Below are 14,307 nucleotides of genomic sequence, written 5' to 3'. Positions count from 1 at the left end.
TAGTAACGAAGCTAATGCTAATGCTACTGCAGGTAACTACATGTTTACTTCTCTTCGGGTTTATATTTTTTATCTTTTCGCCAGCGGACTATCGTGTGATAGTAATTAACTGATCAAATGTAATATTTAGTTGTATAAAAAAACAAACAGTATTATCAGTTTAGGTTTTTTTTTTAAAAAAAAAAAAAAAAGAAAGAAAAGAAAAAAAAAAAGAAAGAAAAAGAAAGGTCACTGTTTTTCGTGTTTCGTGTTCATACACATTTCCGGTAGCGCATAAAACGCAGCGCGCGCCATCATGACTAGGTCAAGGTCACCTAGCAACATGGCGTCTATCTGGTCCATTTTAACACATCTTTTAGCGATTTCACACGTTGTTTATTGTGCCGATGTCGAATTCCAGGCATATCATGAGGAAACGTACAGGCATTACTACAATTCTGTGGAGATTAGTCGTCGTCTTCAGCATTTCGCTGAGAAATACCCGCACATTTGCAGCCGCACGAGCGTCGGCAGGTCGGCTGAAGGCAGAGAAGTTTGGGTGATGAGGATCACAGCTCGCACAAATGTTCCCGGGAAACCGAGATTCAGATACGTGGGGAACAACCACGGGGACGAGGTGCTGTCCAGACAAGTCTTGATCTACCTCACTGATTATCTCCTGAGTCAGTACGGAACTGATCCCAGAGTGACTGAACTCGTAGACAGCACGGATATTTATATCTTACCCAGTGTGAACCCTGATGGCTTTGAGAAGGCTGTAGAAGGGGATTGTACTGGCAGCAAAGAGGGCAGAGAAAACCACAAACAACATGACATAACCCCTAGTTTTCCTGACCAGTTTGATCTTTTGGAAAGCGCACCTGAGGTGTTTAAATGGTTTTTAGAGAAAAAGTAGGTCTTTACTTTTGAAAATGCATTTATTTTCCTATTTCCTGTTTGTGCGCCCCCTATGAGAATTCGGCTTTCCGCTTAATTTTGGAGCATGGCTGTGGGGATTTTAGTCAGGTCAGGCTGATAACAAGTCAGAAGGTCTGATGAACAGTCTGTATTCCGGTTCAAAAGCGTTGAGGGTTCTGTGCAGGCCACTCAAGTTCTTCCAATCCAACCTTGGCGAACCATGTCTTCATGGGCTTTGCTTTGTGCACACGTGCACCGTCATGCTGAAACAGGTTTCAAGTCAAGGGAAATTATAATGCGACAGCATACAAAGACAATCGTGTGCTTCCAAACTTTGTGGCGACAGTTTGGAGAAGAACCACATATGGGTGTGATGGTCGGGTGTCTACGTACTTTTGGCGATATCGTATATAGCGTTCTTTAGGTTCGTGATTTTTTTTTTTTGCTTGTAATTTGAAATCAAATGCAATCTGTTTTTGTCCCCAAGGTTTGTTCTTGCTGGAAACTTGCAAGGAGGTTCAGTAGAGTCCAGCAACCACTTCGATTACTCCAGTTCTCACGTTACGCCAGGTGCATACAGACATACGGATGATGACGATGATGCCCTCTTCCACTATTTGGTACAGACTTTTACTGAAAACCACTCGAACACGAGAGAGGGCGAGTCGCAGTGTCCTGACGAGATGAACGAGGAGTTGGGAAATGGGCCAACCGCAGCGTGGAGCGGCGTGCAAGGTGAAAATGTGTGCATGGTGTTACTTTATTCCTGATGTCAAATTGCATCTTGATGTGCTTGTAAACTGCAGGAAGCATGCAAGACTTCAGTTACTTCAGAGGAAACTGCTTTGAAGTCACCTTTCAGCTGAGCTGCTGCAAATACCCATTGGCTGCAGATCTCTATACTGAATGGAACAACAACAGGGAAGCTCTGCTAGCATACATGGAAAAGGTAAGAACATTTGGACATAGCAGTGTTCCAAATGTTCTGGGACTTTTTGTTCAGTTTAAAAAATTTTTTTTTTTTTAAATAATCATAAAAATGTCTTTCAAAAGATAATAAATGATGTTTATCTATCTCCATGATTTTAAATTAGTTTGCTCAATTAATTAGCTCTATTGGGGCCTCCTGAGAGTTTCTTGGTGGAAGCACATGATGGCTTTCAACCTCTCTTGATGGTACCTGTTGTATGATGGGACAGAGTTGGCTGGAGGGAGGGAAATTTGGGGTATAATTGGGGGGGGGCATGGATCTACTGGGTCTCATTACTGTGCAATTTGTTTTTATTATTATAAATTAAACATTACTGATTTGCTTTTGGTCACGTCAGTAAATAAGCTGCATACGTCATTATTATTATTATTATTATTATTATTATTATTTATGTATTTATTTATTTATTTATTTATTTCAAGGTTCATATTGGAGTCAGAGGTTACGTCATGACCACCTCGGGAATGGGTATCCCGGACTCAAACATCTCCGTTTCCGGGACAGATCACATCATCACAACGTGGATATTTGGTGATTATTACCGCTTGCTGCTTCCTGGAACGTATAACATCACAGCCAGCTCCCTTGGGTGATTACCAATAATCAGGATTGTCTTGATCTCAGTTGGTGTTGGTTGAGCTGTTACCTTTATCTTATCTTTTATGCGTCTCAGGTACCTTCCAAGCACTGTAAACAACGTGAAAGTGATCGAAGGCAAAGCTACTCTACTAAACTTCACCCTGAAGGATTTGAGTGAAGAGGTGCTAATACCCGGCCTTCCCACCACTCCTGTACCGACAGAAGTGGGATACCGGTCGACTGAACAGGTTCTTGACGACCACAAAGCTCCTACACCTGAGCCCTCAGTCCAGAGACAGGCTTTTAGTCATCGCAGTTACTCAGACGTGGAATTGTTCTTGCAGCGAATTAGCTCTTTTTATTCATCTCATGCCCAACTGTACTCTATTGGCCAATCGGTGCGGGGCAGGAAGCTCTATGTCATGAAGATATCTTCTAACCTTGGCACTGATGAACCAGGTAGTCCCTTAGAAGAAATCTCTTTATGTATATATTCCGTTTAGAATGATTGGCATGCCAAATCAGTTTTTAATGGCTGAGATTAGGGTTGGGCAATATCATTTATGATCATTTAAAAAAATACATTATTTTGACGTAAGCATGAGTTACTTGCTTATAACGTGAATCGGCTCATCATTAACACTGAGGCCAAACTATCTCCTAAAATATGAGCTATATCAGTAGTATGGAAGTGGTTCAGCTGTACAAGGTCAGTTTTTTGGTATATAATGCTGGTATATAAATATATTCTATAGTATAGGATATAGTCATTGCAAAAATATCCAAAATATTGTAATGTTATTCGAAGGCCATCCATATTGCCCACTCCTATCTGAGCTGCTCATTTACTTCTCAACATTTGAACTATTTTTTCCCCATTTTCTGGCCTCTGTTGAGCAGGTAAACCAGAAATCATGTATGTTGGCAACACGCGTGGCAATGATGCTGTAAGTCAAGAGATTCTCTTGAATTTGGTCGAGTACCTGTGCAGTAATTATGGCAACGAACCTTTAATCACACAACTGGTGAACCGTACAAGAGTGCACATTCTGCCTTCCATGAACCCAGATGGTAATGAAGAAGGTATGAGTCTGGGAACGGTAAAAGGACACGATATTGTTCTGCTCTGGAAAACGACGTCAAACGCACACATTGTTTGTTTATCTCTGTTGTAGCTCAAGAATATTCCAACGCAAACGGAGAATTCACTGGTGGTGTGAAAGACGGCGACGATCAAAACTCTGACTTGAGTGGGAACTTTCCTGACAGGTTCCACGCGAGCGATTTTGTCCGACCAGAAACCAAGGCAGTGATGAATTGGATTAAGGCTCACTCGTTTGTTTTGTCTGCTAATATTCTTGGTGGTACGTTCTAGATTTTGTGTTTTAAACTTTAGCACGACGTCGAGAATCGCCGTGTTAAACCTTTTGTGTTTCTTAGGAGTGATCGGAGTAACGTATCCGGGTTCGGTCGATTCCGTTGATGAGGCTGTATTTAAATCAATCACGCAAGCCTATTTGGTAAGTACAGAAGTATTTCGTATCATCGATGTCTAGCTGGAATGAAATGACCTGTACTGAAAATACTCGTGCATGTGATAACTGAACATCGTCATCTCCTAGAACATGCCCAAGTAAAGTGCAAGGACGGCAACGTCATATTCATAGTGTAGATACGAGGCGGAAAGGTTCTAAAATATAATAATATATCGGATATTTACTCTAAATTGAGTGCAGTGAGGGCAAATATGACTCCACACCACCCCCCAAAAATGCTTGACTAGGTCCATATTGAGTTTCATGAGTGGCAGGCTCACAGTAGCAACCGTCCGTGTCCGTCTAAAAACAGTTAACGATAATTTGAGGAAGAGGAACGGTGAGAGATGGAGAACATGCACGTTACCCAACGTGTGGTGAGGAAACGTTTCTTGTGCGACTAAAAATCTAGAAATGCTTCAACCCACTGAAAAGCAAAAGGAACTCTCTGGTGGGAAAACCTCAGTTTTATTCAAAGAATGGCAGGATTATACCTGAAACTATTTTTGTGGTATTCTTTATGATCTTATTGTATTACTATTTGGGTGGAGGGTATGTTTCACAGACAATAGAACAAAATGGAAATCTAGTATTCACCCAAACCTACTTCTAATGTATTTATTCCTTTCTTTTTATTAAAAAAAATTACTTTTATATATTTATTTTTGGTTCAGAAGTATTCTTCTCCCCCGATGCCACAGACCTGTGAGGACACAAAGCAACTGGATCGAAATAAATTGAATCCTGGAGCCCCTCCAGGTGAGGCCTAGCTTTGATTTTTAGCCATCATCTGGAGACTAGAATATATTTCTTGAAACATAAACATGTATACAGTTGTCTGCTCGAGTTCGGAATGAAATTGAAACTAAACAATGAAAGCATTGATGTATTAATGACCCTGCCTCTATTTGCTTGTAAATTACAGTGTTTTTTTATTATTATTATTATTATTATTATTATTATTATTATTATTTTATCTTTCCCATAGAACTATTTGAAAGCTGGTATGTTAATGATCTTTCTGAACGCAGGGATTGATCTGGAGGACTGGACGTACCGTAACACAGACACTCTGGGAGTCCGTGTTGGAGTAAGCTGCGATCTGCATCCACCGGTTGAAAACATTACAGTGTCTCTGCTACACTTAATCCGACAGGTGCTCTCCTTTACTGACCTGCCTTCATCCTTTCTTTGCTTCTTTTCACTCATGTATTTTCTGTGTAGAATTTGCCTAGAAGGAAGCAACAGAGGAAAAAAAAACAAAATAATACTGCAAAATAGAAGTATTGATTGAGAAGCGTTTTTTTTATTATTATTATTATTTTTTTTTTATTATTATTATTATTATTATTATTATTATTATTATTATTAACCATTATGTCATTCTGTCTCTCTATGGTTACGTACAAACTTCCTACTGTCATTAAATATTGCGTGTCCAGTAGCACACCTTTCATGGTAGCCTCGGATATGTTATACATTTTCAATATGTATATCTGTGATGGTAATATGGTCCCTTTTTGTAGCTATCCCCTGTCAATCAAAGTGACACTAGCCAATCGTGACTGTCTGTGAGCTCATGCATGCGGGTGAAGGCTGATACGCGTTCCTCAAAGTGTTACGCTGCTCTGTGGTGCAGTTTGAAAAGATGCGAGTGGCTGGCTTCACGTGGCTCAGAGGAAACGCGTGTTCGCCTTCACTAACCCCAGGTTTTAGTTGTCATGTGATGGGGAGAGCTGGAAAATTGGCAGACGACCAAATTGGGGAGAAAAATGCAAGGGGGAAAAAAAAGTCACTTAATGCTTTTCATGTTGTCTCAAGCAGTTCCTTCTGACCACTGTTGCCTCTAGCTTGCTTATTAGGGATTTTAATCTATTATTAGAATTGCTGGAAAGCTGCTTTGTGATGATGTCTATTGCGAAAAGTGCTGTATAAATAAAATGGATGCAACAGTTAGCTTTGCCGCCTCACAGCTCCAGGGTCCCGGGTTCGTTCCTGAGCTCCAAGCGGCCGTATCTGTGAAGTTTCTCTCCGTATTCTCCTCCTGTCTGTGTGAGTACGAGTATGAGTTTGTTTGTTTTTTTTTGTCAGGTTCATTTTTCAGTCAGGGGTAGAGTGACTGATAGCCAGTCCGGTCAGGCTATTGCTAATGCTACCATAGAGGTGGACAGCTCCAGGCATCGGGTCCACACCAGCAGCACAGGAGGGTACTGGAGACCTCTGGCTCCTGGGATGTACCAGCTCCATGCCCTCGCACCAGGGTGAGAAATAAAAGGCGATGCGATTACACCTTACTGTATATACACTATATATACTATATACTGTGTATATACTATAAAATTTGATGTCCAAAAATACAGCAAAACAACATTTCTTGATTATTGAAGCATTAATACAAATCTATTTTGAAGATTTAGAATCAGTAATTATAATGTAGATCTAGTAGTGCAAGCTTTTTATCACTTTATTTATTTATTTATTTATTTATTTATTTATTTATATATATATATATATCAGTAACCTATTAGCCTATTAACCAATAGGAGTTTCCCAGGTTTTGTTCAGGTGACGCTAATTGTAATCTAAAACAAATTCTCATCATTATAGTGCTTACTGGAATAATTAAGCAACCATAATATAAGCAGCTCTAGTTTGTTATTTAATGCTGCTGTCTCTTCAGGTATTTAACACTCTCCGCGCCGGTCACGGTGACTGAAACTTGGGTGGAGCAGGTGGATTTTGTGCTGACTCGAGATCAGCCATCGCCATCTGAAAGTCAGATGGAGGAAGAAGAGTTTCGGAGCTTGGTGGAGAACCTGTCCTCTGCTCATGGCCTTGAACAGCTTGTCCAGAACTATCTTCCGGCCAGAACTCTGCACTACAGGAAGCACAAGGAGAGCTCAGAATTCCTGCATGGACTTCACCTCAGCTTTCCTCGTATCACTCGTCTGTACAGGTAACCTGTTGTTTATTATTATTATTATTATTATTATTATTATTATCATCTGTGGGGTCCAGGCAGCCTTCACAAATATCACGCCAGTGTCCAGTTCTTGTCAAGTTACCAAGACCAATAAAGAGATCTTGGATGAACATATTTAGCGTATTTATGTGACGGTAGCTCATTGCTCAATGTATAAAATGTGTGCTGAAAGCTGATTGGCTGTCAGTGGCCATGCTTTTGAATAAATTCTTCAAAAACAAAATCCATTTACGGATTAGCACAAAGGTTGCAGTGTACCAAACTTCAACTTGATCGGACTTGCGGTTCCAGAGAAACAGCTATTTAAACTTGACTCCGCCCCTATTGGTTCAATGAAGGTATTTAATGGCAAACGACTACAACTTTTTAAAAAAATGTTAAAAATGATGAATTATTCTTGTGTTAGAGAGCTCTTTTAACCAAAAGGCTTCATCTGAACTGTTGATCTATTTCAAAATGTAAGTAAATATGCACTTTTTTATTTTATTTAATTTTGTTAAATGGTCGTTTTTAAAAATAAGCATCAATAAGAATAATTAACGGACATATCCGTATATACTATTTAGCAAAAATAGCTGGATTAATATGAAAAATTTGTGTGAACAAACTGTTTTGTTTGGGGGGGTCAGTCTGGGTAACAGCTGGGAGTTCCGGCCTATCTGGGTTCTGGAGATCTCTGCGGGTCCCGAGTCGACACGGCCCACGGTGCCAAAAATCCGGTACGTCGCAGGTGTCCACGGAAACGCTGCAGTAGGACCAGAGCTTCTGCTCGAGTTTGCATCTGTTCTGTGTAGAAACTACGGTGGGAACCCTACCATCACAAAGGTGGGTGTCACTAGTCAGCAGCTTTATTTCACCTTTTTGCGGCGCATCAGAAAAGCGTCCGCTTTATCGTCTGTCGGAGCTCGCAAATTCGAATCTGAGGTCTGAGGCTTAGCATACTCTCTCTCTAAATGCAGACGCTAGCCAATTGCAGGCATCTCTGAGGTCATGTGTTTCGAAGAAGGCGGATAACATTTTCTTCCAAGTGTGTTTGGCTGCCCTGTGAAGCAACATAAAAGATGTGGCGGCTGGCTTTGACGTGTTTCTGAGGAAACACGTGTTAGACTTCACGCTTCCTGATGATCGGTAGCTGTAATATGATAGGGCAGAGCTGCCTGGTGGGCGGGACTTGGCCAAGACCAAATTAGGTCTTAGGAAGAGAAAAAAAGTATTAATCTAGCCACTTATTATTATTATTATTATTATTATTATTATTATTATTATTATTATTACTATCAGCTGTGCTCCTTATTATTTTCATTTTGCGTGCTGTTTTGAATTCTATTTGTCCACTATAACCAGAACACTGTGCTTTAGCTCACACACACTGGCCGAATAGAAACGGATTCATACAAGCGCCTCTGCTCTTTCAGCTGATTGACAGGAGCAGGATTGTAATCGTGCCCCGTGTGAATCCGGATGGTCGAGAGCTGGCTCAGGAGGGCTCGTGTTTCTCCACAGCAGGACTCCACAATGCTCACGGTGTAGACCTCGACACAGACTTCTTCTCTGGTCAGTTAGTACACTGCACTCGGTTCTTGCTGTTTGTTCACTTGTTGAACGATTTCAGTCCCTGAAGCCTGTAAACGTGTTCAGGCAACACGTCCGCGCAGCCGGAAACGCGTGCGATGATGAATCTGATGGACGGAGGAGGCTTCTCTCTGTCTGTTGCGCTCGACGGAGGCTCTCTGCTGACGACGTACCCCTACGACAGACCCACTGAACCAGGTAATTTATTTCTTATCTGGCTCTGAATTGATGTTTGTTCAACACGGATGGACCTTTGATGGACATGCTTGCATCTTTCTAGCACACAATGAAGAAACGCTGAGATATTTGGCCTCGATCTACGCAAGCAGTCATCCTGTCATGCACTCGGGTTACCCTGGATGCGTAAATGGACTGGGTAGGGACGAAAGGCAGATCATTTCCTGGATGGAAAAGAACGACAACCACCTACATTTGCCTTGCATAAATATTCACCCCCTTGTTAGTGTTACAGCCTGGAACTTGAATCGCTTAATTGGGATTATTTGTGATAAATCAACACAAAACTCACCCATAATATTGAACTGATTTTTCTAGTTTGCAAAATATGCAAAGAATATTTTTTTTAAATAATTTAAAGGTTTAATGGTGTTCCACGGGATGTTTTTGAATGGTCGCTTGTTTTGATAGCTCCTTGGTCTTCAGGAGTTTTAAAGCAACAGGGGTGAATACTTATGTAAGCACAACTTAAGGTTTTTAATTTGTAAGTAATTTAGCAAAATACCAGGATTTGTATAGATTCATGAGATATAATATATAAAAACAGTACAAAATGTGGAAAAATCTAGGGGGGGGATACTTGTGCGAGGTATTATATTTATATATGGCAGTCTCTTAAGTGTGTGTGTGTGTGTGTGTGTGTGTGTGTTGATGTGAATGCTGTTATCCCACAGAGTCAGTCCAAGGAGGAATTCTGAGGGGTGCAGAGTTCAGAAGTCACATGGGCAGTATGAAGGTTGAGTCAACATCTTATGCTTCGTGGTTCTACGTATAAAAATAAATAATATAAATAGTATAAATAAACACCACCATTTTACATTGTTTAAAATGTTAAATGCTTATTAGCTTGCTTCAAGTTTAACAAACACATTTTCTTCTTTTTTTACACAGGTAGTGTTTAGGGTCAGTGGGTACTGTCGTCACGTCACAGCTCCAGGGTGACTGGTTTGATTCTGAGCTTGGGCTACTCTCTTTGAGTTTCGCACGCTTTCCACATGTCTGTATGGGTTTCCTCGGGTTTCTATGGTTTCATCCAACCTCCAAAAAAAAACAAACAAACATCCCAGTAAGTTGATTGGTTAAGATCGCTTCCTTACTTCCTGTTTCCTCAGAGGGGGGAAAAAAAATTGGCCTGCATGGATAAAAATCTTCTCATACGAGATCAGCTGTGCGTCCGAAAAGCATTTTCCTTTGCCGCTTACGTGTTAGTGTCACACTAAAATAATTTTTTAAATACATGAAGCCTCCACCTAGTGTCAAGCATTTTGTGAATCCGCATGCAAAAAAAAAAAGAGCGACGCGTGGAATTGCACATACAAACCACAATCGAGGAAAAAAATTTCAATGTGAATGCAAACCTGTGATTATAAGCCCCGCCCACCACCAAACCAGCCCAGAAACGGCCCCCGAGTATGTAATCGAGTGTCGAGATGTGAAAACTATCCCAAGATAAATCGCCCCGAGGTGTGAATGTGTACGCATGGTATCCTGCGACAGGCTGGCGTCCCATCCATTGCGTATTCCCACCTCGCACCCAGTGTTCTCAGGATTAAAGTCTTAAAGGTTATTCTGAGCCTTGCGTGTAGAAGGAGGAAAAAAACGTATGCGTGATTGAAGACGGTTGTTAGAAATCTGAAGCAGTTTGTAAAGTTCTTATGAAGTCTCTGTGTGTTGCAGGATTTCAGTGTGGATGTGGGTTTGTGTCCTGAGATCACGGTATACACCGGTTGCTGTCTGTTCCCACCTGCTCCGCAGCTGCTCCCGCTCTGGGCAGAGCACAGGACGGCTCTGTTCGCCATGCTGCTGGAGGTCAGCGCTGCATTCACCGCACGTGGAGAACTGTCCGAGATAACGTTCCACACTGTACACGTCACAAATCACACTGCCACTATCGTTACTACAGTGTGTATCCCGTTCACATTGACATGTTGACAGGTGCTGCGATTTTGCTCGGCGTAGCGATTAATGCTAAAACCTTCATAAAGCAGAAACGCAGACAGTACATATACAGATTATACACGACGTACACCCTGTGCTATGATTTTGTAAGGAAAGATTTTGTATTGGATTAGAAACGAATGCCAGAAAGAAGCCACAGAAAATGCGAATATATAAATGAATATGAATTCATTTCATCGGCACGTTGATGTTTCCTATACACTATCCATTTAAATAAGATTAATAGAAAGTCATCCAGTGTGGAGTATAATACAACAATGAACTGAATGGATAAAAGCATAGTTTTATTTTAATATTAAATCTAGCTGTTCGATTGGATGTTTTTGTTTATTTATTTAGTTTGTTATTTTAGTTATTAGATATGCTCTGTAGTGCACAAAATACAGGAATGCTGCGTCTGGTTTTTGCGTGTCCTAGGTTCATAAGGGGCTGAGTGGCCTGGTGAAGGACCAGGACGGCCGGCCGGTGTCCGACGCGGTGATCAAAGTGAACGGTTCGGCGTTGGTACGTACGGATGCGCGAGGCTTCTTCCACACTCTGCTGGCTCCAGGAACTCAGCAACTGCAGGTTCAAGCGTCAGGTTTTCAGGAGCATCTCATGCAGGTTGGTCAAAAGAGAGTGGGTGGGGGAATCTGGATTGGATTCCAGCTGGTACAAAGGCTCCAGGAGAACCATCTCTAGTGTCCAGTAGATGGTAGTGTAAGCTTTGTGCTCTGGTTTTACTCCTATTGTACCGTTCTGATGTGTTTATTTATTTATTTATTTATTTATTTATTTATTTGTTTGTTTGTTTGTTTATTTTTCTTTTTTTTCCTTCTTCCCTGTGCTTGTCAGGTAAACGTGTCATCACGTCAAAAGGCAGTGCCTATTATGATCCAGTTCACTGACGGCAGGAGATACAGAGGCCAGGGATTAGTGCTGGCTGCTGCAAGTAAGCAAACTTGGAGTATATTTACATACTACAAATGCAGAACTTTTGGGATTTATTTATGTATTTATTTATTTATTTATTTATTTTTTTATCTATTTATTTATTTAACTACTGTCTTGAACTCTTATTTTGTATTCATTATTAACATATCTTTTTTTTTCTAATTTTGGCAGTCTCCACAGCCGTTATCCTGCTCTGCTTGCTCCTGCTGTGGCAGTTCAGCCGGATCAGAGAATCGGTTAGACGGTTCCGTCGTCTGCGAGAAGATCTTCAAACGGAGGCCATAGCGTCTGAGAAGTTGCCTCTACAGAGCATCTTTTTGGAGGACAGTGAAAGCGAGGATGATGCTTTTTACCTCGACCAGCACTGATTAAAAATCTTAGCACCCTTGAATTTATGTCAATTTTCAGTTCTCCATTCTGATGTTGCTAGCTATATCTTTAATGTAATATACATTTATATTTGTGTGTGTGTGTGAGTGAATTTATTTCAACAATAGTAACTACATAATAAACATAACAATCTTGATAGGAGTTGATTGTAAACTCCACCACCATCATATGCTTTAATAAGAGCGATAGGAAACGCGTGGATATACATCACGGTCCCTTGAGAACCGTGGATTTGTACCATTAGTATGTATTGTGAGATTTACACACTTCCGTTTGAAACGAAACCATAAAACTCATCGTGTTTTGGGGGGGGAAAAACTTTCTTTTGAATGTAGAGCGAAGCATTATTGTGTTCTTGTGGATGTGCAAGAGAACGTGGGGCTGGAGAGAGAGAGAGAGAGAGAGAGAGAGAGAGAGAGATAGATAGATGGATAGATAGATAGATCAGCAGTGCAGGAAGTCCCAGCAGTGCTCACTTCCAGTAAGTGTGAAGGAGGAGGAAAGAGTTGGGAGGGTGCAGACCTGTGTGTGTGTGTGTGTGTGTGTGTGTGTGTGTGTGTGTTACGAGTGAGCATGCACAGGGTTAATTAGTAGTGCTTTTTCAGTCATTTGTTTCCAGGATTTTGTAATGTGTTCATACGCTGTAATGATTCAAAATCAACCACACAATCCTAAAGCTTCTAACGACCATGCCTTGTCCGTGTTGGCTTTTAGCCATGCTGCTCCAGAGACACAGAGAGAGAGATTGTGGGTGAAAATGAGTGAGCGAGTGCATTAGAAGTTTACTGGAATCTCAATACCATTCGCTACACCCCAATAACACCACTTATCTGATTCTTTATGCAGTTCTTGCATTACGTTTACAACAGCGTTGCAGAAATCAGTGTGTGTGTGTGTGTGTGTGTGTATAAGCTAACAGCTTCCTCTTATTACCAGCATGGCATCAATGCGCTTGCTTAAACAACTCTGAGATCATATTGAATTGATCTCACACTCGTATTTCCTTGCGTTCGCTCTGATGAATGACGTGACGGTTCTGTGATGAAATCATGAAACGGAGCATGCTGTAATTAAATAGCTGACACTTTCGAATTGTCGCTGAAGTGCGTTTCAGGCACACGCTTCGCCTCCCGTGGACCAGACGAGATGAGGCTTCGTTCTAGGGAAGAATCTGAATGAGGCAGACGAGAAGAGCACTATCGATTTCCAAAACATCATTTAAGCAGAGCAGGATCTCTCCTGCTTTTAAACGGTGTGCTACTTCATCGTTCCCAGCAGAGATCCGTCACACACATTGCTGTTGGGAAGCTGCTGTTTCATTATAATAATATATCGTGACGTTAAACGTCGCGAAGATATACAACACTTAAATCCTCGTACTAATATGCAGGGAGGGAAGTAACAAACTACATGTACTCTCCTTACAGTACTAGACTACATGGTTCATGGTAATGGTACTTTTTTTGAGTATAATTAAATCATAATACTTTTACTTGAGTAGTCTTGTTTGTTTTGTTTTTTTTAAATAAAATATGCTCACTAACCACTTCAATCCCATAGAGTTATTATTGCACCTAGTGGTCAAAATGGGAACTAACAAGCACTAATAAAGGCCCACTGAGCCAGGACTCACGCTGCCCCATGCCCACTTTATGAACATTTTCCCTGGAGGAGGAGAAAAAGACAGAACAGTTAATGACAGGGTTGCCAGGGTGATGGATTGTACTCGCATCTGAATAGAACTATTTCTATTTTAAGATATATTACAAATATGAAAGGAAAAGAGGGATTTCAGAGTGGTTAATGGCTGTATATCAAAAATGCATGTGCACTACAGTGACCTTGTTTCCCACTCAAAGGCTGAGTAAAAGAAGAAAAACGTATCTCTCTTTCCCAGTGCATGATTTTGGGATATTTTCAGGCCTGAACACAGGTACAGCTAAAACCACTCACAGCAAGCTGCTAGATTGTACGCTGGATGATTATGGGTTTCTCTAAAACTTCATTACATGATAGCGAAGTCGAGCGTGATAGCCTCTCAGCTTAGTTTTGTTTGAAGTTACGTTGTTATTAATGTCGTCCTGCCACGACAAAATCTACAATCGCACACCGCTGTTGCGTAAACGCTTCATATAATAGACGCAATCATTATAATAGTCCGTATAACGTCCTCAACTGTGTACAGTTTCTCTCTACAGAGTCTGCGCTCTTTAAAAGATCATCTATTAGTT

At 41.0% G+C, this 14,307-nt stretch overlaps 1 protein-coding gene across 2 annotated transcripts; it reads left to right on the top strand.

Annotated features, from left to right (window-relative positions):
• Nucleotides 1-267: 267 nt before the first annotated feature.
• On the top strand, nt 268-13,573 carry cpdb (carboxypeptidase D, b). 2 transcript variants are annotated; one of them, XM_017493065.3, is made up of 21 exons: nt 268-891; nt 1,385-1,632; nt 1,704-1,846; nt 2,311-2,477; nt 2,562-2,926; nt 3,368-3,550; nt 3,643-3,831; nt 3,908-3,987; nt 4,677-4,761; nt 5,034-5,158; nt 6,094-6,263; nt 6,683-6,958; nt 7,615-7,810; nt 8,401-8,539; nt 8,624-8,755; nt 8,838-8,933; nt 9,469-9,530; nt 10,472-10,603; nt 11,171-11,356; nt 11,588-11,684; nt 11,858-13,573. In XM_017493065.3, the coding sequence occupies exons 1-21, from the start codon at nt 296-298 to the stop codon at nt 12,052-12,054; spliced, it is 3,864 nt and encodes a 1,287-aa protein (XP_017348554.1). In that variant the 5' UTR covers nt 268-295; the 3' UTR covers nt 12,055-13,573. The 2 variants fall into 2 exon arrangements, 1 of the variants encoding a protein (XP_017348554.1); XR_001815458.3 differs by lacking the exons at nt 11,171-11,356; nt 11,588-11,684; nt 11,858-13,573 and adding an exon at nt 9,686-9,860.
• Nucleotides 13,574-14,307: the final 734 nt, after the last annotated feature.

This window comes from Ictalurus punctatus, chromosome 18, assembly GCF_001660625.3.
Source record: "Ictalurus punctatus breed USDA103 chromosome 18, Coco_2.0, whole genome shotgun sequence".
Classification (NCBI taxonomy): Eukaryota; Metazoa; Chordata; class Actinopteri; order Siluriformes; family Ictaluridae; genus Ictalurus; species Ictalurus punctatus.
Note: the sequence above shows the minus strand (reverse complement) of the source record. Positions and strands in the feature narration are given on the sequence as shown.

What these genes read in the sequence shown, in the direction of transcription:
- cpdb (XM_017493065.3), top strand. Translation starts at nt 296, where the DNA reads ATGACTAGGTCAAGGTCACCTAGCAACATGGCGTCTATCTGGTCCATT. An exon ending in TGCTAGCATACATGGAAAAG is followed by an intron (nt 1,847 to 2,310) that starts GTAAGAACATTT and finishes ATTTATTTCAAG; the next exon opens with GTTCATATTGGAGTCAGAGG. An exon ending in TGGATGCGTAAATGGACTGG is followed by an intron (nt 8,934 to 9,468) that starts GTAGGGACGAAA and finishes GTTATCCCACAG; the next exon opens with AGTCAGTCCAAGGAGGAATT.